This window comes from Bufo gargarizans, chromosome 6, assembly GCF_014858855.1.
Source record: "Bufo gargarizans isolate SCDJY-AF-19 chromosome 6, ASM1485885v1, whole genome shotgun sequence".
NCBI classification, from domain to species: domain Eukaryota; kingdom Metazoa; phylum Chordata; class Amphibia; order Anura; family Bufonidae; genus Bufo; species Bufo gargarizans.
The window spans coordinates 308,504,319-308,530,044 of NC_058085.1; the positions used below are offsets into that span (position 1 = coordinate 308,504,319).

The 25,726-nt window shown below is 44.1% G+C and overlaps 1 protein-coding gene across 2 annotated transcripts in view; it reads left to right on the plus strand.

The window, feature by feature from the left end:
• The window catches only part of LOC122940130 (tumor necrosis factor receptor superfamily member 6-like), a 45,360-nt gene that overhangs the window by 8,387 nt on the left and 11,247 nt on the right, over positions 1 to 25,726 (plus strand). The window contains exons 5-8 of one of the 2 annotated variants that reach the window (XM_044296514.1): positions 6,245 to 6,297; positions 14,674 to 14,736; positions 17,356 to 17,378; positions 19,890 to 19,916. In XM_044296514.1, the coding sequence (XP_044152449.1) occupies positions 6,245 to 6,297; positions 14,674 to 14,736; positions 17,356 to 17,378; positions 19,890 to 19,916 (166 nt within the window). The remainder of the gene's footprint in view (positions 1 to 6,244; positions 6,298 to 14,673; positions 14,737 to 17,355; positions 17,379 to 19,889; positions 19,917 to 25,726) is intronic. The other variant, XM_044296515.1, reaches the window with a different exon arrangement.

Consider the following 25,726-nt stretch of genomic DNA (forward strand, 5'->3'; position numbering starts at 1 on the left):
CTGTGCCCTCTTTCAAATATTCTCACCTTTCCTCATTCCCGTTTCCTTATTGCCTTATGCCAGGGTCAGGTGTTACAGCGGCATCTCCTGGTGGCACAGACCCGTGTCCCGCTCCCCTCTTCCTGGCAGGCCCAGCCGCCGTGTCTTCTCAGCCCCTCCATTCAGGCTGCTGCTTGCTTGCTACCAAGGTCTCTCCTCTTCTGCCTGTAGGAAACAAGCATGCTCCATCTGGCTCTTAAAGGCCCAACGTGTGTGCACTCTTTTATTCACACCAGCTAATGGCTGACCAGACTGGGATACTTTAGATACCTTTTCATATAGGAAGGTGTGCGAGAAATAGGCTTTCTAGCAAACTAGTATCCTGCAAGGTGTCCGTTCTGTTTTCTGCCCATGTACCAACTATGTCCATATTCCTGGAATGCCTGACCTGACCTGCGCCTCCATATTGATCCTTCTTTGCAAGCGCCGACTGTTTATTGTGCTGCATGTACTCTGCCTGCTGTGACCATGGCCTGTCCCTAACATTTTGCCTGACCCCTTGGTGCTCTGCACAGTTGTCTCTGCCCCCCGTGGGTCTGCTGTCAATCATACAGAGACTACTCCAGAAGGTAGCAGCCTGGTTGTTCCCCAGCAGCGAAGTCAAGATTCTTCTACAGGGGTTAAAGGGTGATTACAAGGGGACTGCCAGAATACCGCCCTTAGGAGTAGCCAAAAGCCAACTCTGTTGGTTGACACAGTGGTTCCAAACCTACTGCAGTAATCTCAGGATGTTAGTAGTGTGATTAGATTGGAGTCTGTATTTGTTTAGGGAGTCTGGGGCCTGTATGAATTCTGGTATGTGTATTTGTGTTTGTTCTGACATCTTTATTTGATTTGAGGGTGTGATATATGTATTACTTTAGGGTTCTGTATTCATTTTGAAGTTTCATACATTGGGACATATAAGGGGTCATTTATCAAACTGGTGTAAATTAGAACTGGCTTAGTTACCCATAACAACCAATCAGATTAAACCTTGTATTTTCCAACAGAGCTGTCAAAAATGAAAGGAGGAATCTGATTGGTTGCTATGGGCAACTAAGCAAGTTCTACTTTAGACCAGTTTGATAAATGACCCCTTATAAAGTTGTGTTCAAAATAATAGCAGTGTGTTTGAAAAAGTGAATAAAGCTCAAGATCCTTCTAATAGCTTTTATTTCCATACACACAAATGCATTGGTAACACTACACATTCTATTCCAAATCAAAACATGAGGAAAAATATATCAAATTTGTGTTGTTCCTCTAAAAAAATAGTATTAAAATAGAATGGGCACTCATATATCTAGTTCGCAAGGTAGGCAAAGCGACTCAAGTGATATATATTAATTTATTGATAGCGATATAATTATGCAGGTATATATCAACAATACACAATTGATATTATAAACCTAAACAGAGCTATATTCCCTAAATCAACATAAATTGATAAAACTTGCATAAAATATGATAAAATGTGCATATATCTATCCACTGTTATAGCTGATAGAAGGCCAGGAGGTCCAGTCCAGCGTTGGTAGGCAGGACACAGTGCTTATAATCTTCTGTTATCTACAACAGTGGCTGGCAGCAAATATATCTCCAGGGAAAAAAAATGTGAAAATAAATAAATAAATAAATAATAATAAAAAAAAAATATTTAAATAGGACAGTGATAATACGTGATATGACACAGTGACTTATAGTGTCCAATAGATAAAATGTAACATAATATGACACATAAAATCCATTGGATCAACAATATAGTTTGCAAGCAGTTAGTGAAATAGTGTATGTAAATAGATGTATAAATATATGAATATCTCTGGAGAATCAACAATATTGCTGTATCCCACTGATGCTGCAGTCTTTCTTTAGTGGTAGGACATGTGAACTAAATCACGGCTTGGTCCACACAATTATCCACATATATACTCGGTTTGAGCAAATATCTGCCTGAATAAGCTGTATGCTTAAGCGACCGCGGCGAACGCGGCAAAGTACTTGAACAATAGTATAAATGTGTCCAGCAATGTTGCAAAGTAATTGGTCAACGATGCAGATGTAACAGACAATATAGCAAGGTGATTAAGCAGCAGTACACATATATCCAGCAGTGTTGTACCGGTTCACATATATCGGAGCTAGAAAGCTCTTACTCACATATCGTCCTGCTCCCACCGTGGCGTCCCACGTGGTGTAAATGCAAGAGGACTCGCCTTTGGATAGCACAGCTGAGTTGTCTGCTAGCGATGCTGTATCCACCCGGCTGTGAACGGGAATGCTGGCTGTGTCACGCTGCAGATCCACGTCCGGTTTCTTTGATTAGAATAGATGTTCCACCTGTTTGGATCGGTTCTGGTAGTAAGATATTTAGTCCATCAGTCTCTATATTAAGTCCGAAGCGACCCGCAGTTCAATTGTCTTTAGAACCGTAATTCTGATGTCCTTTAGAAAGTGCTTTCTCAATCCAATATAGTAGAAAATTATTGCCGGTATATTGTCAGGTCCAATTATTCCTCGCCAGACGCGTTTCAAAGGCTACCTGCCACTGAGGCCACTGAGGCCACTGAGGAAGAAGGCAGGTAGCCTTTGTTTTGTTTTAAAACTTTTTTTTTTATTGTTTGACACACCTGGACACCTTGCGTTCGGAGCTAAAGAATATACTGAATACCAAAACGGCCAAATTATTTCTATCCACTCAGAGTAAATACTATGCTCATGGTAATAAAGCGTCAAAATTGCTGTTATCTCAAGTGAAGAAAAAGAAAGTGAAGTCTTTCATATCTTATATCAAGACTACGACTGCACAGACTGTTAGTAAAACTGACTTGATTGCTGAACACTTTTGTAAGTTCTACAGTCAACTCTACAATCTGCGGGAGGATCAGTCCCCTACACAACGTTCGGACAGAAGTCGTCTGATAGACGATTGGCAGGTAGCCTTTGAAACGCGTCTGGCGAGGAATAATTGGACCTGACAATATACCAGCAATAATTTTCTACTATATTGGATTGAGAAAGCGCTTTCTAAAGGACATCAGAATTACGGTTCTAAAGACAATTGAACTGCGGGTCGCTTCGGACTTAATATAGAGACTGATGGACTAAATATCTTACTACCAGAACCGATCCAAACAGGTGGAACATCTATTCTAATCAAAGAAACCGGACGTGGATCTGCAGCGTGACACAGCCAGCATTCCCGTTCACAGCCGGGTGGATACAGCATCGCTAGCAGACAACTCAGCTGTGCTATCCAAAGGCGAGTCCTCTTGCATTTACACCACGTGGGACGCCACGGTGGGAGCAGGACGATATGTGAGTAAGAGCTTTCTAGCTCCGATATATGTGAACCGGTACAACACTGCTGGATATATGTGTACTGCTGCTTAATCACCTTGCTATATTGTCTGTTACATCTGCATCGTTGACCAATTACTTTGCAACATTGCTGGACACATTTATACTATTGTTCAAGTACTTTGCCGCGTTCGCCGCGGTCGCTTAAGCATACAGCTTATTCAGGCAGATATTTGCTCAAACCGAGTATATCTGTGGATAATTGTGTGGACCAAGCCGTGATTTAGGTCACATGTCCTACCACTAAAGAAAGACTGCAGCATCAGTGGGATACAGCAATATTGTTGATTCTCCAGAGATATTCATATATTTATACACCTATTTACATACACTATTTCACTAACTGCTTGCAAACTATATTGTTGATCCAATGGATTTTATGTGTCATATTATGTTACATTTTATCTATTGGACACTATAAGTCACTGTGTCATATCACGTATTATCACTGTCCTATTTAAATTTTTTTTATTTTATTTTATTTATTTATTTTCACATATTTTTTTCCCTGGAGATATATTTGCTGCCAGCCACTGTTGTAGATAACAGAAGATTATAAGCACTGTGTCCTGCCTACCAACGCTGGACTGGACCTCCTGGCCTTCTATCAGCTATAACAGTGGATAGATATATGCACATTTTATCATATTTTATGCAAGTTTTATCAATTTATGTTGATTTAGGGAATATAGCTCTGTTTAGGTTTATAATATCAATTGTGTATTGTTGATATATACCTGCATAATTATATCGCTATCAATAAATTAATATATATCACTTGAGTCGCTTTGCCTACCTTGCGAACTAGATATATGAGTGCCCATTCTATTTTAATACTATTGTTTTTTGGTGATTGGGTACAACATCCGTTTGGTGCACCTTGCCATCTTAAACCAGAGGTGAGCTGTCCTTTACCTCTCTTTTTTACCTGTTAAAAAAAATAGCAGTGTTTGTATTCTTCTTTACAAACTCAAACATTCACTATATAAACTGAAAAATGTGTGAAGATTTTGCTTTCCTTTGAATCACGTCACTAATATTTAGTTGTATAACCAGTGTTTCTGAGAACTGCTGTACATTTGTGCTGCATGGAGTCAACCACCTTCGGGCCCCTGTGAACAGGTATTCCAGCCCAGGATGATTGGACTACATTCCACAGTTCTTCTCTATTTCTTGGTTTTGCCTCAGAAATTGCATTTTTGATGTCACTGCCACAAGTTTTCTATTGGATTAAGATCCGGGGATTGGGCTGACCACTCAATAACGTCAATCTTGTTGGTCTGGAACCAAGATGTTGCACGTTTACTGGTGTGTTTGGGGTCATTGTCTTGTTGGAACACCCATTTCAAGGGCATTTCCTCTTCAGCATAGGGCAGCATGACCTCTTCAAGTATTCTGATGTATTCAAACTGATCCATGATCCCTGGTATGCGATAAATAGGCCCAACACCGTAGTATGAGAAACATCCCCATATCATGATGCTTGCGCCACCATGCTTCACTGTCTTCACAGTGTGCTGTGGCTTGAATTCAGTGTTTGGGGGTCATCTGACAAACTGTCTCCGGCCACTAGACCCGAAAAGAACAATCTTACTTTTATCAGTCCACAAAATGTCTCTTTAGGCCGGTCAATGGGCTCTTTGGCGAATTGTAACCTCTTCATCACATGTCTTTTTTCAACAGTGGGACTTTGCGGGTGCTTCTTGCAGATAGCTTGGCTTCACATAGGCCTCTTCTAATTGTAACAGTACTCACAGGGAAGTTTAGACCTTCTTTGATCTTCCTGGAGCTGATTGTTGGCTGAGTCCTTGACATTTTGGCTATTCTTCTATCCATTCGAATGGTAGTTTTTCGCTTTCTTCCACATCCTTCAGGTTTTGGTTGCCATTTTAAAGCATTTGCGATCATTTTAGCTGAGCAGCCTATCATTTTCTGCACTTCCTTATATGTTTCCCCCTCTCCAATCAACTTTGTAATTAAGGTACTCTGTTCTTCCGAACAATGTCTGGAATTACCAATTTTCCTCAGAATTTCAGAGAAAAATGCTCTGTAGTCAGCATGTACAATATTTGCTGCCTTCCTTCCTTAAATAAGGGCAATAATTGCCACCTGTTTTTCAAAGAATGAATAACCTCACTCATTGAACTCCACACTGCTATTATTTTGAACATGCCCCTTTCAATAAGTGATTGACTTACAGAGAATCAGCAGCATGTCATGACTGTTGGGTCTGTTGGGTTTCTATTACTCTACTACACCTGCTAGTAAATTATTTTCCATGTAGAAATATCATTTCTAACCAGAAACAGTGATTGATCAGGTTAGTGATGTCTGGCTGCTATTATTTTGAACACAACTGCATGTCCCACTGTATGCAACTTCAAAATAAATACAGAACCCTAAAGTAATATATATATATATCACACCCTCAAATCAAATAAAGATGTCAGAACAAACACAATAACCCCAATAGTCTATTTCTGATTTAAAGAGGATATGTAAATGTATGCCATGGGTTTAAAGCCACTGCTCCTGCAATCAGAGAAAGCCAGAAGCACGCACATTTTTCTCCTGTAACTAGGAAGAGCAAGGAAGTTTCACGGAACCCATACCCTCCAGGTATCTCCGGAACTCATACACAGCCAATAGGTCCACCCTTTATATTGCACCCTTTAATTTATGAATTATCACAGTCAATTACCTGATCTACAGGCGAGTCATGAGGACCAGAGATACCTATAGGACCCCTAGGAAGGAGTGAGGCACAGTGCCCTCTTAACAAAGCCGGGCAAATAATGTAATTTATACATTTTAAAATGTATGTTTAAGCTACGTTTATGCTAATTTATGTCTTTTATTTTAGGTGTGACTATGGTTATGCTGAAATATGTACAGACACCAAAGATGCAATTTGCAGTAAGTTTAAGCTTTTAGTTGTTAATCCAACTAAAGAATATATATTATAGAGCTGAGGTCACACTACATTTTATCCAGAAGAGTAAAAATACTCCTCTTAGCATTTTTGAGTACTTATAGTTGCAGTATATATATATATATATATATATATATACAGTCATGTGAAAAAATTAGGACACCCTTTGAAAGCATGTGGTTTTTTGTAGCATTTTTAATAAAAGGTTATTTCATCTCCGTTTCAACAATACAGAGAGATTAAAGTAATCCAACTAAACAAATAAAACTGAAGAAAAGTCTTTTCAAGATCTTCTGTAAATGTCATTCTACAAAAATGCCTATACTAACTGAGGAAAAAGATAGGACACCCTCACATGTATTCCCTCTTAAATTGGCTCAGATCTCACACAGGTATATCACACCAGGTGCACATAATTAGTAGATCGTTACTCTGCATGTTGAATGAGGCTTGCCCTATTTAAACCTCAGACATTTAGTTTGGTGTGCTCCTGACTGTTGAAGTGAGAGTGAGCACCATGGTGAGAGCAAAAGAGCTGTCAGAGGACTTCAGAAAAAAGATTGTAGCAGCCTATGAGTCTGGGAAGGGATTTAAAAAGATCTCAAAAGATTTTGAAATCAGCCATTCCACTGTCCGGAAGATAGTCTACAAGTGGAGGGCTTTCAAAACAACTGCCAACATGCCCAGGACTGGTCGCCCCAGCAAGTTCACCCCAAGAGCAGACCGCAAGATGCTAAAAGAGGTCTCCAAAAACCCTAAAGTGTCATCTCGAGAACTACAGCAGGCTCTGGCTACTGTTGATGTAGAAGTACATGCCTCTACAATCAGAAAGAGACTGTACAAGTTTAACTTGCATGGGAGGTGTGCAAGGAGGAAACCTTTGCTTTCCAAGAGAAACATCGAGGCCAGACTGACATTTGCCAGAGATAAAGTTGACAAAGACCAGGACTTCTGGAATAATGTTCTTTGGACAGATGAGTCCAAAATTGAATTATTTGGACACAACAGCAGAGGACATGTTTGGCGTAAACCAAACACAGCATTCCAAGAAAAGAACCTCATACCAACTGTGAAGCATGGAGGTGGAAGTGTCATGGTTTGGGGCTGCTTTGCTGCAGCAGGACCTGGTCAGCTCACCATCATAGAATCCACGATGAATTCTACTGTGTATCAGAAGGTGCTTGAAGAACATGTGAGACCATCAGTTAGAAAATTAAAGCTGAAGCGGAACTGGACCATGCAATATGACAATGACCCAAAACATACTAGTAAATCAACCAAAGATTGGCTGAAAAAGAAGAAATGGAGAGTCCTGGAATGGCCAAGTCAAAGTCCAGATTTGAATCCCATTGAGATGCTGTGGGGTGACTTGAAAAGGGCTGTACGTGCAAGAAACCCCTCAAACATCTCACAGCTGAAAAAGTTCTGCATTGAGGAGTGGGGTAAAATTTCCTCAGACCGATGTCGAAGACTGGTAGATGGCTACAAGAACCGTCTCACTGCAGTTATTTCAGCCAAAGGAGGTAACACTCGCTATTAGGGGCAAGGGTGTCCTATCTTTTTCCTCAGTTAGAATAGGCATTTTTGTAGAATGACATTTACAGAAGATCTTGAAAAGACTTTTCTTCAGTTTTCTTTGTTTAGTCGGATTACTTTAATCTCTCTGTATTGTTGAAACGGAGATGAAATAACCTTTTATTAAAAATGTTACAAAAAACCACATGCTTTCAAAGGGTGTCCTAATTTTTTCACATGACTGTATATATATATACTGTATATATATATATACACGTATGGATACATAGCGTTAACAGAATGCTATTAATGCAGGGAAACCATTACTTGTCTACTCTATAACTGTTCGACCAGTAAAATCCCAACTGTTAGCAAAATACTATAACCACTCTCCTACTTTGCTCTTGCTATATATATGCTGTGAACTGTGAATAGTAATGCCTTCTAGTGCAATGTTTTGTTTTTTTCTAGTGTAATGCTTTAGTTTAAATGTCAGTTCTTGTTCCTCTGTCCATGGCATCTAGGATTGCTCCAAACAACATTTCATTGTATTGTACATTGTACTACATTGTATTGTACAGTGACAATAAAGGCATCTTATGTTATCTTATCTTAATACACATTCAATGTTTATAGTCATCCTTTAAGTTGTCTCACTAGAGCAGGCAACTCATGTAACATTGCATGTGGTCATAATAAGGATGTGTGACCGCTCACTGACTTGTATCTGGCAGCCATATTTTCACTTCCAACATGGATCAGCTGAGAACACGCAGGTGAGATTACATGCTGTCATGGAACCATGAACCAGACGTACAACAAGAGATAAGTGGAAAATAAGAAGGTTTTATTGAAGAGCAAGCCGTAAGCAAAGTCCGAACGGATGGCTAAACCGAAGCAGGGTCTTGCGGAGACAGAGGTCAGGAACCAGAAGGGTAGTCAGACGAAGCCAGGAACAGGAACCAACGGGGTAGTCAGACGAAGCCGGAATCAGGAACCAACGGGGTAGTCAGACGAAGCCGGAATCAGGAACCAACGGGGTAGTCAGACGAGGCCAGGATCAGGAACCAGAAGCAGCAGCAGTCTTGGAAGCATGTGAACACAGGAGGACCAAGCAAGGAACTGAAGCCACAGACCTCCTATATATATGAGCTGGGCATCCAGCTCCTCCCAGTGGGAAGGAGGAGCCGCAGGGTGGGAGGCTACAAGAAAACCCAGAAACCAAGATGGCCGCCAGCACATGTCAAACGAAGGGAACAGCAAGGAGGTAAGACCATGACAGTACCTCCCCCTCAAGGGCCCCTCCTCCGCGGAGTAAGGAACGGTTTCTGAGGGAAGCGTGCGTGGAAGGCTCGGAGCAAAGCAGGAGCATGGACATCTGCGGAGGGAACCCAGGAACGCTCCTCTGGACCATAACCACGCCAATGGACCAAAAACTGCACCCGGCCGCGGACCAGGCGTGAGTCCAGGATATTGCTCACCTCATACTCCTCACGATTGCCCACTTGGACCGGACGAGGCCGAGGAATCGAGGAAGTGAAACGATTACACACCAGTGGCTTCAACAGGGAGACATGAAACACGTTGGAGATCCGCATGCCAGGAGGAAGCGCAAGGGCATAGGCTACCGGGTTTACCCTGCGAAGCACTCGGAAGGGACCAACAAAGCGAGGCGCCAGCTTGGGAGTGGGCACTCGAAGGTTGAGGTTGCGGGTGGACAACCATACGCGGTCTCCGACCTGGTAGGAAGGAGCGGGTGCTCGTCTGCGATCAGCCTGGAGTTTCTGGCGCTGCGCAGAGACCTCAAGGGACCTCTGGATCTGTACCCAAGAAGCACGTAGGACGGAAAGGTGATCCTCCACAGCCGGAATATCCTGGGGAGAGAATACCTCCGGTAACACGGCAGGTTGGAACCCATAATTGGCCATGAAGGGAGACGTCCCAGAGGAAGAGTTCACCGCCGTGTTCCTGGAAAACTCAGCCCAAGGCAGGAGGTCAACCCAATTGTCTTGGTGATCGGAGACATAGCAACGAAGGAATTGCTCCAAGGCCTGATTGGATCGTTCTGCGGCCCCATTGGACTGAGGGTGGTAGGCCGAGGAGAAAGAGAGATGAATCCCCAACTGGGAGCAAAAGGCGCGCCAGAACCTGGACACAAACTGACTCCCCCGATCCGACACAATCTCCTTGGGCAAACCGTGCAACCGGAAGACCTCCCTGGCAAAAATCGAGGCCAACTCTTGTGCAGAGGGTAACTTCTTGAGAGGAACACAGTGGCACATTTTGGAAAACCGATCCACAATCATGAGAATGACCGTATGGCCTCGGGATGCAGGGAGGTCCACAATGAAATCCATCCCCAGGTGTGACCATGGACGCTCCCCGGTGGCTATGGGTTGCAAAAGGCCCAACGGAAGGTGCCGAGGGGACTTACTCTGGGCACAAACGGAGCATGCCGCTACATATGCGGCGATGTCGGAACGTAGAGAAGGCCACCAGAACAGACGTGAAACCGCCCAGGACAGCTGATTCTTTCCAGGGTGCCCCGCGGCCTTGGAGTTATGGTAGGTTCGCAACAACCGAGTGCGCAACTCCTCAGGCACAAAACATCTGCCGTTGGGTCTCCCAGAGGGAGCACCAGATTGAGCCGCCAAAATCTGCTCACCCAGAGGAGAAGTCAGGCTGGTGCGAATAGCGGCCAGGATCTGATTCGGGGGTATGACCGTAGTCGGAATCGACTCCTCCCCGGACAGCTCGGAGTACTGCCGTGATAAGGCATCCGCTCTGATGTTCTTGGAGCCGGGTAGGTAGGAGACCACGTAATTAAAACGTGACAAGAACAGAGCCCATCTGGCCTGACGTGGTGTCAATCTCTTGGCCTCAGAGAGGTAGGTCAGATTCTTGTGGTCCGTCAGGATGAGAACCGGAACCACCGAGCCCTCGAGCAAGTGCCTCCATTCTTTAAGGGCCTGCACGATGGCCAATAACTCCCTGTCACCAATCTGATAGTTGCACTCCGCGGAAGACAGTTTCCGGGAGTAAAACCCACAAGGAAGCAGAGGACCCTCTGGTGTTCTACGCTGAGACAGGAGGGCGCCTACTCCCGTCTCAGACGCGTCCACCTCGAGGACAAAAGGCAACCCAGGGTTGGGATGCGACAGAATCGGAGCCGACACAAAGGCGGACTTTAGAGCCTCAAAAGCTCGGATGGCCTCGAGCGGCCAGACCTGAGGATTACTGCCCTTCCTGGTCAGATCCGTGAGAGGCTTGGCTAGCATGGAAAAGTCCCTGATGAACTTCCGATAATAATTGGCGAAGCCCAAAAAGCGCTGCAGGGCACGAAGCCCACTGGGCTGGGGCCACTGTAAGACAGCCGAAACCTTCTCAGGATCCATGGAGAACCCCTCAGCGGAAATGATGTAACCTAAGAAGGTTACCTGGGATCGGTGAAATTCGCATTTCTCAAGCTTACCGAACAGCTTGTTCTCTCGTAAGCGTTGCAACACTCGTCTGACATCCAGAATGTGGGCCTCCATGGATGCAGAATATACCAAGATGTCATCCAAATAGACCACCACACACTGCTGCAACAGGTCACGGAAAACATCGTTGATGAATTCCTGGAAGACTGCGGGCGCATTGCACAACCCAAAGGGCATAACCAAGGATTCATAATGACCGGTCCTGGTGTTAAACGCGGTCTTCCACTCATCGCCCGCCTTGATCCTTACCAGGTTATATGCCGCCCTCAGGTCGAGTTTGGTAAAGACCGTGGCCCCTTTGAGGCGATCGAACAGCTCGGAAATCAAGGGTATCGGGTAAGCGTTCTTGATCGTGATGCGATTGAGACCCCTGTAATCGATGCAAGGCCTCAACTCGCCGCCCTTCTTTTTCACAAAGAAAAATCCAGCCCCTGCCGGGGACGAGGATTTGCGAATGTGTCCGCGTGAAAGCGCCTCCCTCACGTACTCCTCCATGGCCTCATTCTCCGCTACCGACAGTGGATAGACTTTGCCACGAGGAGGAACGGCACCGGATTGTAACTCTATGGCACAATCGTATGGGCGGTGCGGAGGTAGGGCAACCGCGCGCACCTTATCGAATACATCCCGGTACTCTTCGTATTCAGGAGGCAACAGAGAGTCCGAGGAAGTACACAGCAACTTGACAGGCCCATGGATGCAACTAGCCTCACACTGCGGTGACCACGAGAGGATCTCGACCGATCTCCAATCGAAAGTCGGATTATGCTTCTGGAGCCAGGGGTACCCCAAGACCACCGAGTAGTGTGGAGACGAAATAACCTGGAGACAGACCGACTCTCTGTGAACGGCACCAATGGCTATCCCCACTGGAAGGGTCTCATGAGTCACGTGTGGCGGCAGAAGGGGTCTGCCGTCTATCGCCTCAAGAGCCAGTGGGGAACCTCGAGGCTGCAGAGGAATGGAATTGGCGGCAACGAACACTCTATCAATGAACAAACCACCAGCACCAGAGTCCACCAACGCCTGGGTCGTCACCGAGCCCCCGACCCAGGAGAGGACAACCGTGATCAGTGGTTTGTCAACACGGGAAACCGGGGACGAGGAGACTCCACCCAAGATCTGCCCCCGACAGGACCTCAGGTGCGAGCGTTCTCCCGGACGGTTCGGACATGCCAACCGAAAATGCCCACCGAGACCACAGTACATGCATCGGCCCTCGCGTCTCCGGAGTACCCTCTCCCCCTCAGACAGGCGAGCAAACCCCCGCTGCATGGGTTCACCCCCAGACAAGTCATCCCCAGGAGGCGTGGGAGGAGAGGGAGGCACGGGTGGGACAGCAAACGTAGGCGCCAATCTGTTAGGAGACCTCCGCAGGCTCTCCTTAAAGGAAGGTCTCTCCCTGAGTCTGGTGTCAATCAAAATCAGGAAAGAAATAAGAGACTCGAGCTCCACTGGTAGGTCCTTAGCTGCAACCTCATCCTTCAAGGCATCCGAGAGACCATGAGAGAAAGCAGCGACCCGAGCCTCATTATTCCAGCCCACCTCTGCTGCCAGGGTACGAAACTCAATGGCGTATTCAGCTACGGATCGTGAACCCTGTCTGATGGACATAAGGAGCTTCGCAGCAGAGGCAGCACGAGCCGGCACATCGAATACCTTCCGAAGAGAAGCAACAAAACCGGAAAACTCGGCAACCACCGGATTGTTGTTCTCCCATAAAGGGCTGGCCCAGGCCAAGGCCTTGTCCGAGAGCAGCGAGATCAAGAAGCCCACCCTTGATCTCTCAGTAGGAAAGGCATGTGGCAGCAACTCGAAGTAAATGCCCACCTGGTTAAGGAAACCTCGGCACTGAGTTGGCTCTCCCCCAAAGCGCTGTGGAAGGGGGGCAGAACCGGTCATACCCTGAAACACCACAGGCGCAGCAACAGGTGTCAGGGTAGACTCTGGCGCAACAACCGGAGCGGCAGTAGGAGCGGGCCCAGGAGCGACAACCGACCCATCGGCAACGGAAGCTAAATGAGCCGTGCGTTCAAGCAGGGTTTGCAACGCCACAGCGAACCGACCCAACAGGTGATCCTGCTGATCAAGTCTGGCAACCAGCGTAGGTAGCGAGGGTGGCCCTGTACCGTCAGAATTCATGGCTTGGTCCTAATGTCATGGAACCATGAACCAGACGTACAACAAGAGATAAGTGGAAAATAAGAAGGTTTTATTGAAGAGCAAGCCGTAAGCAAAGTCCGAACGGATGGCTAAACCGAAGCAGGGTCTTGCGGAGACAGAGGTCAGGAACCAGAAGGGTAGTCAGACGAAGCCAGGAACAGGAACCAACGGGGTAGTCAGACGAAGCCGGAATCAGGAACCAACGGGGTAGTCAGACGAAGCCGGAATCAGGAACCAACGGGGTAGTCAGACGAGGCCAGGATCAGGAACCAGAAGCAGCAGCAGTCTTGGAAGCATGTGAACACAGGAGGACCAAGCAAGGAACTGAAGCCACAGACCTCCTATATATATGAGCTGGGCATCCAGCTCCTCCCAGTGGGAAGGAGGAGCCGCAGGGTGGGAGGCTACAAGAAAACCCAGAAACCAAGATGGCCGCCAGCACATGTCAAACGAAGGGAACAGCAAGGAGGTAAGACCATGACACATGCAGAGAACATACAAGAGACGCGGTTACTTGTACATAGGCCGCGGCACAGCTTACAGGAAGTCAACGCACATGTGCTGTCTGGAAGAACGCTCTAAACATCCCATCTCCTGCTGCACTGCTCCCTCTGCTGGCCACATACAGGAATGTTGCTCCTAAAAACTACACAGCGCGTAGAGCGCTCACATATCTATGACGCTTGTACAGGCGTTATTGCAACCTCTGTTATAGAGCAGAAATATGTAGCCCTAAACATGAAATATAAAATGACAGTAAGTGGAACTATTCAACTATATAAGACTGGAACTAATATTAACTAGAAGTGGCATGGTGGTGTACAGACGGCCTTGTTCAGTTCCTCTCCTCCTCACAAGATCTCTCCACAGTCCTTCTTTGTGTAATCTGATCACTAAATGAGAAGCTCCAATGATTTCCATACATTCAGTACAGTTGCAGACAAAGCAGTGCATAATTATAGAGAGAAAGAGGCATCTGATAGGAGAAAGAGGCTTTTTTTTCTTTATGAGATGTATTATAATACCCTATTGATTTATGGAAATATAAATATATATCTTGAAGTATATGTATGTTCATCTTGTAAAAAAAAAAAAAGTTTGACAAGCCTCTTCCTGCTGGACATAATTGTTACAATCAATGCTTAATTATATAATGCACATCTGTTAACTAAGGTATTTACATTGTTTTGTTTTTTTCAGAGTCTGAAAGAAACCACTATGCGTTAATAGCTGCATTGGTTGTGGTTTTAATACTATTCTTTTGTAAGTACAATGTCATTAGAGATAAAAACAAATTGCCTTTTAGAAGGGTAATGATGTGGCCTGACATTATTATTAAACATATATGAATGGGTCTGTGGAGGTTCTCATTTATCCAGGTCATGGTATATGTGTAAGGAATAAATCAAGGCAACTGGACGTACTTCTTGAAAGCATTTCACTCGTTCTTCTAACGAGCTTTCTCAATTCTGAGTGACTGTGCAAGAATTCTCTGGGAATAAATATGTAACTAATTATACAAAGCATGGGGTCAGAGGTCATTATACCCAGCATTATACCCAGGTATACCCAGAGGTCATTATACCCAGACCTCTGACCCCATGCTGGGTATAATTACCAGAAGTTGATTCAGTTACATATTTATTCCCAGAGAATTCTTGTACAGTCACTCAGAATTGAGAAAGCTCGTTGGAAGAATGAGTGAAACGTTTTCAAGAAATCTACAGTAAGTCCAGTTGCCTTGATTTATTCTTTACAGATATATATGAATGGGTCTCAGACTAATATCACACTTCTAGTACTCTATGAATAAGGCCACTTTCACACGAGCAAGTATTCCGCGTGGGTGCAATGTGTAATGTAGACCCATTCATTTCTATATTCTGCAATTTTTACGCAATGCTGGCCCCGTAGAAGTGAATGGGGCTGTATTCTGACTCTGATTGTTGTGATAGCGATCTATCCTATGTAAGACCTCTATGCCTGGCCTGTATAAGCAGATATAATCACTGCGGACAATCCTCATCAGAAAGCTGAACTCACCAATACCGTGTTCATCCACAAGTTGCTATATTCTGTACATCAGATAACAGGATACAGCAGAATGAATGGATCTCAATATTATGCGGTCAAAAGATGATGCTTTCTCTAGCATATAATGGAGAATACATGTGTCCCTGTTACATGTGACCTGTTAGCTACATCCATGACACAGGAAGTGCTGTACTCAAGAAGAAGGGTGGAGCATTACATGCAAAGGAAATGTGTCATAGATCTCAGGGAAGGGGACGTAACTAACCATAGAAATATCCATAGGAAATGATTCAAAGAATAAACTATATAAATTACCATCTACATTAATGTAAATATTAACTGTGTAACAGCTTAGGCTGCGTGAAAATCGCATCGCATCCACGAGCAAGTAAGGATGCGATGCGTTTTCCATGGATGGCTGCTAAGAGATGTTGTTTGTAAACATTCACTTTATCACGCGCGTGCAAAACGCATTCAATCGCATTGCACCTCGTGATAAAAACTGAACGCGTTCGCAAACAAAATTGAATGAACGCATCCGCAACGCATCCGGACCTAATCCGGACCTAAGTGTTCATCATCTTTGTACACAAAAAGCTCCTTGGTACATGTATTGGCGTAATATTCACAAAACGTGTATTTACAACTAGTCATCTGACTACTAAACGCCTAACTTTTGCATGTGCTGATAGTTCATTTGAAACGTAACTTTTATTCAAATCATTAAAAATATTCCCAAGAGACATTATAAAAACGTCAGTTGGCACAGTCCAATTTTTATGCATTTACAGTATGCTTTGCACTGCAATGCCACTAAAGTGGTATACATTAGTGATAACACCGAGTGCCATGCCAGCTGGGTGCGCACTACCACTGGCCTTGCTTTGCCTACAGTGTCACTTGGTAATCTCACTCCTCTTCATTAAAGGGGTTGTCTCATCACATACAATGGGGGAATATTGCTAGGATATATTCCCATTGTCTTATAGGTGTGGGTCCTACCGCTGGGAATCAAGAACGGAGCCCCGAAAGTGGTGGAGTGCGCACTGGCTCGACTATTTTCATCGGGCCCATAGAAGTTAATGGTAGCGGTGGCCAGTGATGCGCGGTGCGCTCCTATTCACCTCTGTGGGAAGAGCGCTTGGTGGTGGCCGGACCAGAGTCCTCCAGCCACCACTTTGCGGTGCTCCGTTTGTGATATAGGTGCAGGTCTCAGCGCTATAAGACAATGGGGGCATATCCTAGCGATGTGCCCCCATTGTCTGTGAAGAGACAACCCATTTAATCTATATATCAGTTCTGCGCCCCTATACTGAGCTAAAAAACACACACCCGCTGCCTCCCTACATGTTTAGCTGGTACACCGGCGAAACATCCATCATTCCCCCAGTGCAGGACCACTTTAGCCAAATTAGCTAGTTGCCCGGGGTCTCCATTTCTAGACTAAATCCTAAAAAGCAACATGAGATTGTAGTAGAAAAACATCTCGGGCCATTATCCGTTCCAATAGTGAGAACAAACAATCAATGAGCACTAATTGCTCTAGCCAACATATGATATTGAATGGCAGAATTGTGTGGGAAATATAAAGCAGCAAGGTTGTTAAGTGGCCACGATATGGTAATATATAGATACTGTATGGAGACACTGTTTAGAAGATGTCTGGGGTATTATTTGGACTATATTATCAGATGGTATTGCTTGGCCTGGGCTGGAATGCATTCGGGAAAACATTTGGTGTAAAAAGTTCATAATTATCCTTGTTTCTCTGGATATAGCGGAGAAACATTTAACGTTTGGTCTTGTTACATTCTGTGGGATCTAAGCATATGTCATTTGTGTTTTTAGGTTGTATGTGCTATGAGTGCTGGGTGAGTATGTATTTACATACAGTACTATTGTCTTGTATATAACATGGATTGAGATATATCTAACTTCTTTTCAGCTTCTGGCTGGAGTAGATTTCAGTTGTCATTTATACCAGAAAATGGGCCTAAATGATAGTGAAAGTCCTCACTCAGGCCTCTTTCACACGAGCCTCCCAGATTAGCTCTGGATGCGTCGCGTGTGCTTTGCGGAAAACCCGCGCGAGTGCACACGCTATTTCAGTCATTTTTGACTGCGATTGCGTTGCGTTGTTCAGTTTTTATCGCGCGGGTGAAATGCGTTTTGCCCGCGTGTGATAAAAAACTGAATGTGGACTTCTTCACTAAAGTTCAGGTTTGGGTTCGGTGTTGTGTAGATTTTATTATACATGGTTATAAGGGAAAATAATAGCATTCTTAATACAGAATGCTTACTAAAATGTCGATTGAGGGGTTAAAAAATAAGCGCGATAACGTCATCAAAGGTCCTTTTGCGGGTCCTGAAAAAAGAAGACGATGCCGGCTGCGCAAACAAGAGGATGAGGTGAGTTAATATTTTTTATTTTTTTTTTAACTCCTTTAACCATGTTATAAGGGAAAATAATACAGTGAATTTGATTTAATAGGGTCCGGGATTGCTCATCCCTATCATCTTCTAGCAACCATGCGTGAAAATTGCACTGCATCCGCACTTGCTTGTGGATGCTTGCGATTTTCACGCAGCCCCATTCATGTGCCTAAATGCATGTTCATTGGGTGAAATGATCTCTCATGCAGCACAATAAATCAACAAAATGATGACTCTGCAGGAGAGGACTGGGAACTTGAAGTGGCCCTGGAAAAAAATTAAATTAAAGTGGCCCCGTGTTGTAGGTGGTCCCAACTGACAGAAGTCGTGCTAACAGAAGTAGACGGGGCCAGCAATACTGTAGTGCAGGATAAAATACCGCCCCAATGTAACCAAATGCCACGGTGCAGCACTAAATACTGCTACCTGAGCACTAAATACTGCTACCTGAGCACTAAATACTGCTACCTGAGCACTAAATACTGCTACCTGAGCGCTAAATACTGCTACCTGAGCGCTAAATACTGCTACCTGAGCGCTAAATACTGCTACCTGAGCGCTAAATACTGCTACCTGAGCGCTAAATACTGCTACCTGAGCGCTAAATACTGCTACCTGAGCGCTAAATACTGCTACCTGAGCGCTAAATACTGCTACCTGAGCGCTAAATACTGCTACCTGAGCGCTAAATACTGCTACCTGAGCGCTAAATACTGCTACCTGAGCGCTAAATACTGCTACCTGAGCACTAAATACTGCTACCTGAGCACTAAATACTGCTACCTGAGCACTAAATACTGCTACCATAGGATGAAACTGTATCATTACCCTGAGGACGGAAATAGAGGACACCTGCGGCTGATGGCCAGGTGCATAAGTCCCTGAGGCTCCTACATTAATGAATGAATGAGATGATTAAATCTTGATGTACCTGGCTGGTGGCCATAAGGACGCCTTGGGTGGTCTTCATAATTTGTCATTATTACCATTAGTGTTGAGCAAATCAAAATTAATGAAGTGGAATCCAATCTGAATTTCAGAAAAAACTCGATTCGCCATGAATCAGAATTTCTTGATGCTTTGTGTTAACAAATCAATTTTCCCTGAAATGGCGGTTAAAAAAAACCACATACTCACCTCATCCATTTGATTGCGGAGAGGCTGTCGCACCCATCTTGATTGAAGAAAACGCGGCAATTATCCTTGCATGTGCTGACATGTGACATCAGCCCACGCGATAATTGCCTCGTTTTCTTCAATCAAGATGGCTATTGCCTTTGAGGTAAGTATGTATTTTTTTGTTTAAACCCCTAATTAACCCCGTTAGGCTCAATGTGATTCTCAAATGCCACAATCAGCATTGAACGTGGCATCTGAGGGGTTAAAGGGTTTCTGTCATGAGAAATAACGTTATGTAGCTGACTGACATGAGCGATGTGCTAATGTCAGCAGTACATAACTGTATGACTTATATCTCTCCGCCCGCCGCCGTTCTCTTAAAATAATGACTTTTGAAATATACTAAAGAGCCTCTAGGTGCTATTAGGGCGTTGCTTCAGCACCTAGAGGCTCGGTCTACGCTCAGGTCCAGTTGATTGAATTTGGAGTTCTTCTCATCGTCACGTAAATCCTGCGCCTGTGGACGGCGGCAGGCAGGGAGGTATAACGCACACTGTTATGTACTGCTGACATTAGCACATCGCTGATGTGTCCGCTACATAACGTTATTTCTGATGACAGAAACCCTTTAAATGACGGGGGCGGCATGTGATTAGTTACAAAAAAATCATATTTCATAGTTCGACGAAGCAGTCAAATCGATTTTTTTTTAACTTTGCTCATCACTAGTTACCATTATTATTACCCTCATTATAATATGTATTATTAACTGAACAAATCCTGTGAACCTACTAGAAGGTCTAAGTATTGGTTTCTGTTCATTTCTACAGTGTAAGCATAATGATCCACCTCCACAGGTAGGTATCATATCTATCTATCACCTATCTCTATCATATCTATGATCTTTCTATCCATCCATTACTATCTATCTATCTATCTATCTATCTATCTATCTATATCTATCTATCTATCTCATATCTATCTCATATCTATCTCATATCTATTTATATCTATCTATCTATCTCATATCTATTTATATCTATCTATCTATCTATCTATCTATCTATCTATCTATCTATCTATCTATCTATATCTATCTATCTCATATCTATCTAATATCTATTTATATCTATCTATCCATTTATCTCATATTTATCTATCTATTTATCTATCTATTTATATCTATCTATCTATCTATCTATCTATCTATCTATCTATCTATCTCATATCTATCTATCCATCTAGCTCTCTCTATCTATCCATTCATCACATACGACATGATGGCCCCAGTGGAATTATCTCTACTTTTGATGGCAGAATCACTTTATATAAAGTGGAATTCCCAAAAACAAAACCATGGCCGTTATTAAATTTTATAATGTTATAAAACATTTAGGCAAATTGATTATATTCTCTGCCATGACTATCCCCAAAATAACTCATTTATTTTGTATCTCCTTTCTACTAGACATGTTCCCCAGTAGTTTGTAGCAGGGGCGTACATAGAAATCACGGGGCCCCATAGAAAAACTCAGAATTGGGTCCACCCCTTGTAAAAAAGTACAATTATCGCACTAACCTATGGGCTAATGCACACAAATGTCTTTTTGTCCACATCTAATCCACATTTTTTGCGGGTCAGATGCAGAATGCAGACAGACAGGCTATGGCCATGTGCATGAACCCTTATAAGAACAATATGGGTCCATTTTATGTGCGTTGTGTTTATGTTCACATGAAGCATCTAACGGGTTAAGATGGCAGAACTGGTGCTGACTCCAGTCCTGCTAGATTCTGCAATGTATAGCTGACCCCAACAGCTGATGGCACAGGCTCAAAAGTTGCATTACACATCTACGTAGCAGAGCAAGAAGAGGTCTTACAATACATAATGTACATGTGTGCGTATATATATATATATATATATATATATATATATACAAAAGGCAAAAAAGAAGGCAGCACTCCAAGTAGTGAAAAAAAGGTGGACGGTTTATTCACCCAACCAGCAGCAACGTTTCAGCTCTCTCTATGATTAGCACAATTAAAATTTAATTCATAATATAATAAAGTGCAGGTACTTGAAAATTACAGTCGCATTAGTGATATAATTCATCCATAATCATAGTATGAATCTGCTAATTCATAAATATCATCATAAAAATTCCATAGTATAATTCATACAGTGTAAAATAGTCAATAGCTTGCATAATTAATAATCAGTGTAAGGTGAACAAGAGTGATTTCAATTTACTTGATTGAAAAAATCAAATTAAAAACCTTTGAATGGATCAATATTGGTTGAAGAGGCATGGTGGAAACTGCTGGCGTCCGGAAAGAACAACGGCGCATGCGCCGCTTAGTCTATCATCGCGAGATTCACACTTCTTCTGAGCAGCCCAAAGACCACAACAAAGATGGCCACTGTGAAAACATTACCTCCGGGCCCATGCGCGAGTCGGCACAGCCGCCCATACAGAATCAGCGACACCTATCATGTCAGAGAAGCACCGCAGTACATAGCAGAACAGGCTGGTCCATAGATCGGGGGCCAGCAGGTCAATGCCAGTCACCGAAAGGACATCTGTGAGGGCAGGGGGCCACGGCTGTCACACCGCCACCACCCCGCACCCCAGAGCTATCAGCACAACCGCTCCGTGTCACCTCACCACATCGTGGGTGGGATCCACATTAGTGAATGCACCACACACAGTAGTGGGAGGTGCACGGATACACTGCATCAGTGAATAATAGTATCAAAATAAGTGAATAAACATGTCAGCCCACCCGTCTGACAGATGCCACCCGAGTCCCTTGAGGGGGGCTGGAGTCGCATCGAGTTCAGACAGGGGCTGGCACAAAAAGGCTCAACAGAATGTAGTAGTACAATTGTATGTAAAGGGATCGCCGACACAGTTCCTCCATTCTTCACCATATGGGTCCATTCACAATGTATATTCTTAATGATGTCCTGTACAGGAAAAAAAGAAGAAAGGGAAAACTATTATTATACAGCACATGTTATTTTCCATATGCACAATCCAATAAGAAAAGGGCACATATGACCAGCAATTAGACAACCCTAAATTCCACATTTAAGCCCTGTGGCTTCAAAGTACCAAGGGTATAGATCCAGTAGAGCTCACGTCTCTTTAGTAGTTTCGTTCGGTCACCACCTCATCTTGGGGGGGATATTTGTTCCAAAATTCTAAACCTTAAATCATTTTGTGTATATTTCGCCTCTGTGAAGTGTTTCGACAACGGGAGATCCATTTTTTGTTTTCTAATGGAATATCGATGTTGATTGAGACGGGTTTTGACGTCCCATGTGGTCTCACCGATGTAAAGAAGATTACAGGGGCAAACCAGCAAATAGACAACATACAAAGAATCGCACGTTAAATGTTGTCTGATTTTGACCCTCTGTCCTGACATCGGATGAACAAAAGAGTCACCTCTCAACATCAACTTACAATTGACACAATTGTAGCAAGGGTAACAGCCCTTCCTCGTCGACCCCAAGTATGTCTCACACGTCTCCCTGGCTGTACATATGTCAGACTTCACTAATCTATCACCGAGATTGCGGCTATGTCTATATGAACAAAGGGGTGGGGATTTGAATTCCTCAACCTTTTCAAAGTTACTAGTTAGAATTCGCCAATGTTTTTTAATTATGACTGCAATACTCGCACTGTTAGTACTGAATTCGGAAACAAATGGAATCCGAGGCTGGGACCGTTTTGCGTCACCTAGTCCCCCCTTAATAATCTCTTTAGTAAGAGGTTTAACACGGTTGCTGTTTTCTCGGATCAGTTTTTTGGGGTATCAACGTGTCTGGAATTTAAAACCCATTTCTTGTAGTCTATCGTCTATCTTTGCTGGATCTTGCACAATTTTCTTTACTCTAAGGAGCTGGCTAAAAGGAAGTGACCTTATCATAGGTTTTGGGTGATGACTCTCGTAACGCAATAGCGTATTTTTGTCTGTAGGTTATACATATACAGTACAGACCAAAAGTTTGGACACACCTTCTCTTTTAAAGAGTTTTCTTTATTTTCATTACTATGAAAATTGTAGATTCACACTCAAGGCATCAAAACTATGAATTAACACATGTGGAATTATATACATAACAAAAACGTGTGAAACAACTGAAAATATGTCATATTCTAGGTTCTTCAAAGTAGCCACCTTTTGCTTTGATTGCTGCTTTTCACACTCTTGGCATTCTCTTGATGAGCTTCAAGAGGTAGTCACCTGAAATGGTTTTCACTTCACAGGTGTGCCCTGTCAGGTTTAATAAGTGGGATTTCTTGCCTTAGAAATGGGGTTGGGACCATCAGTTGCGTTGTGGAGAAGTCAGGTGGATACACAGCTGATAGTCCTACTGAATAGACTGTTAGAATTTGTATTATGGCAAGAAAAAAGTAGCTAAGTAAAGAAAAACGAGTGGCCATCATTACTTTAAGAAATGAAGGTCAGTCAGTCAGTCCGAAAAATTGGGAAAACTTTGAAAGTGCAGTCACAAAAACCATCAAGCGCTTCAAAGAAACTGGCTCACATGCGGACTGCCCCAGGAAAGGAAGACCAAGAGTCACCTCTGCTGCGGAGGATAAGTTCATCCGAGTCACCAGCCTCAGAAATCGCAGGTTAACAGCAGCTCAGATTAGAGACCAGGTCAATGCCACCCAGAGTTCTAGCAGCAGACACATCTCTAGAACAACTGTTAAGAGGAGACTGTGTGAATCAGGCCTTCATGGTAGAATATCTGCTATGAAAACCACTGCTAAGGACAGGCAACAAGTAGAAGAGACTTGTTTGGGCTAAAAAACACTAGGAATGGACATTAGACCAGTGGAAATCTGTGCTTTGGTCTGATGAGTCCAAATTTGAGATCTTTGGTTCCAACCACTGTGTCTTTGTGCGACGCAGAAAAGGTGAACGGATGGACTCTACATGCCTGGTTCCCACCGTGAAGCATGGAGGAGGAGGTGTGATGGTGTGGGGGTGCTTTGCTGGTGACACTGTTGGGGATTTATTCAAAATTGAAGGCATGGCTACCACAGCATCTTGCAGCGGCATGCTATTCCATTCGGTTTGCGTTTAGTTGGACCATCATTTTCAACTGGACAATGACCCCAAACACACCTCCAGGCTGTGTAAGGGCTATTTGACCATGAAGGAGAGTGATGGGGTGCTGCGCCAGATGACCTGGCCTCCACAGTCACCGGACCTGAGCCCAATCGAGATGGTTTGGGGTGAGCTGGACCGCAGAGTGAAGGCAAAAGGGCCAAAAAGTGCTCAGCATCTCTGGGAACTCCTTCAAGACTGTTGGAAGACCATTTCAGGTTACTACCTCTTGAAGCTCATCAAGAAAATGCCAAGAGTGTGCAAAGCAGTAATCAAAGCAAAAGGTGGCTACTTTGAAGAACCTAGAATATGACATATTTTTAGTCGTTTCACACTTTTTTGTGATGTATATAATTCCACATGTGTTAATTCATAGTTTTGATGCCTTCAGTGTGAATCTACAATTTTCATAGTCATGAAAATAAAGAAAACTCTTTGAATGAGAAGGTGTGTCCAAACTTTTGGTCTGTACTGTAAATCCGTTACTAACTTGTCATTCTGAATGCTAACCTGAGTATCCAAAAATTGTAACATTTTATCAGAGTGTGTCAGTGTAAACTTAACACTAGGATCAATGGTATTAGGCCTCATGCACACGACAGTTTATTTTCACGGTCCGCAAAAACGGGGTCCGTAGGTCCGTGATCCGTGACCGTTTTTTCGTCCGTGGGTCTTCCTTGATTTTTGGAGGATCCACGGACATGAAAAAAAAGTCGTTTTGGTGTCCGCCTGGCCGTGTGGAGCCAAACGGATCCGTCCTGAATTACAATGCAAGTCAATGGGGACGGATCCGTTTGATGTTGACACAATATGGTGCCATTTCAAACGGATCCGTCCCCATTGACTTTCAATGTAAAGCCTGGAGTTCTTTTATACCATCGGATTGGAGTTTTCTCCAATCCGATTGTATATTTTAACTTGAAGCGTCCCCATCACCATGGGAACGCCTCTATGTTAGAATATACTGTCGGATATGAGCTACTTCGTGAAACTCAGATCCGACAGTATATTCTAACACAGAGGTGTTCCCATGGTGATGGGGACGCTTCTAGTTAGAATACACTACAAACTTTGTACAAGACTGCCCCCTGCTGCCTGGCAGCACCCGATCTCTTACAGGGGGCCGTGATCAGCACAATTAACTCCTCAGGTGCCGCACCTGAAGGGGTTAATTGTACTATCATATCCCCCTGTAAGAGATCAGGGCTGCCAGGCAGCAGGGGGCAGACCCCCCCCCCCTCCCCAGTTTGAATATCGTTGGTGGCACAGTGTGCGACCCCCATCGGGCCCCCCGTCCTCCCTCTAGTGTAATGAATCATTGGTGGCACAGTGTGCGCCCCCCATCGGGCCCCCCTTCCTCCCTCTAGTGTAATAAATCATTGGTGGCACAGTGTGCGCCCCCCATCGGCCCCCCTTCCTCCCTCTATTGTTATAAATCGTTGGTGGCACAGTGTGCACCCCCCATCGGCCCCCCTCCCTCTATAGCAGTAACAACATTGGTGGCAGTGTGCGGCCTCCCATCTCCCCCCCCCCC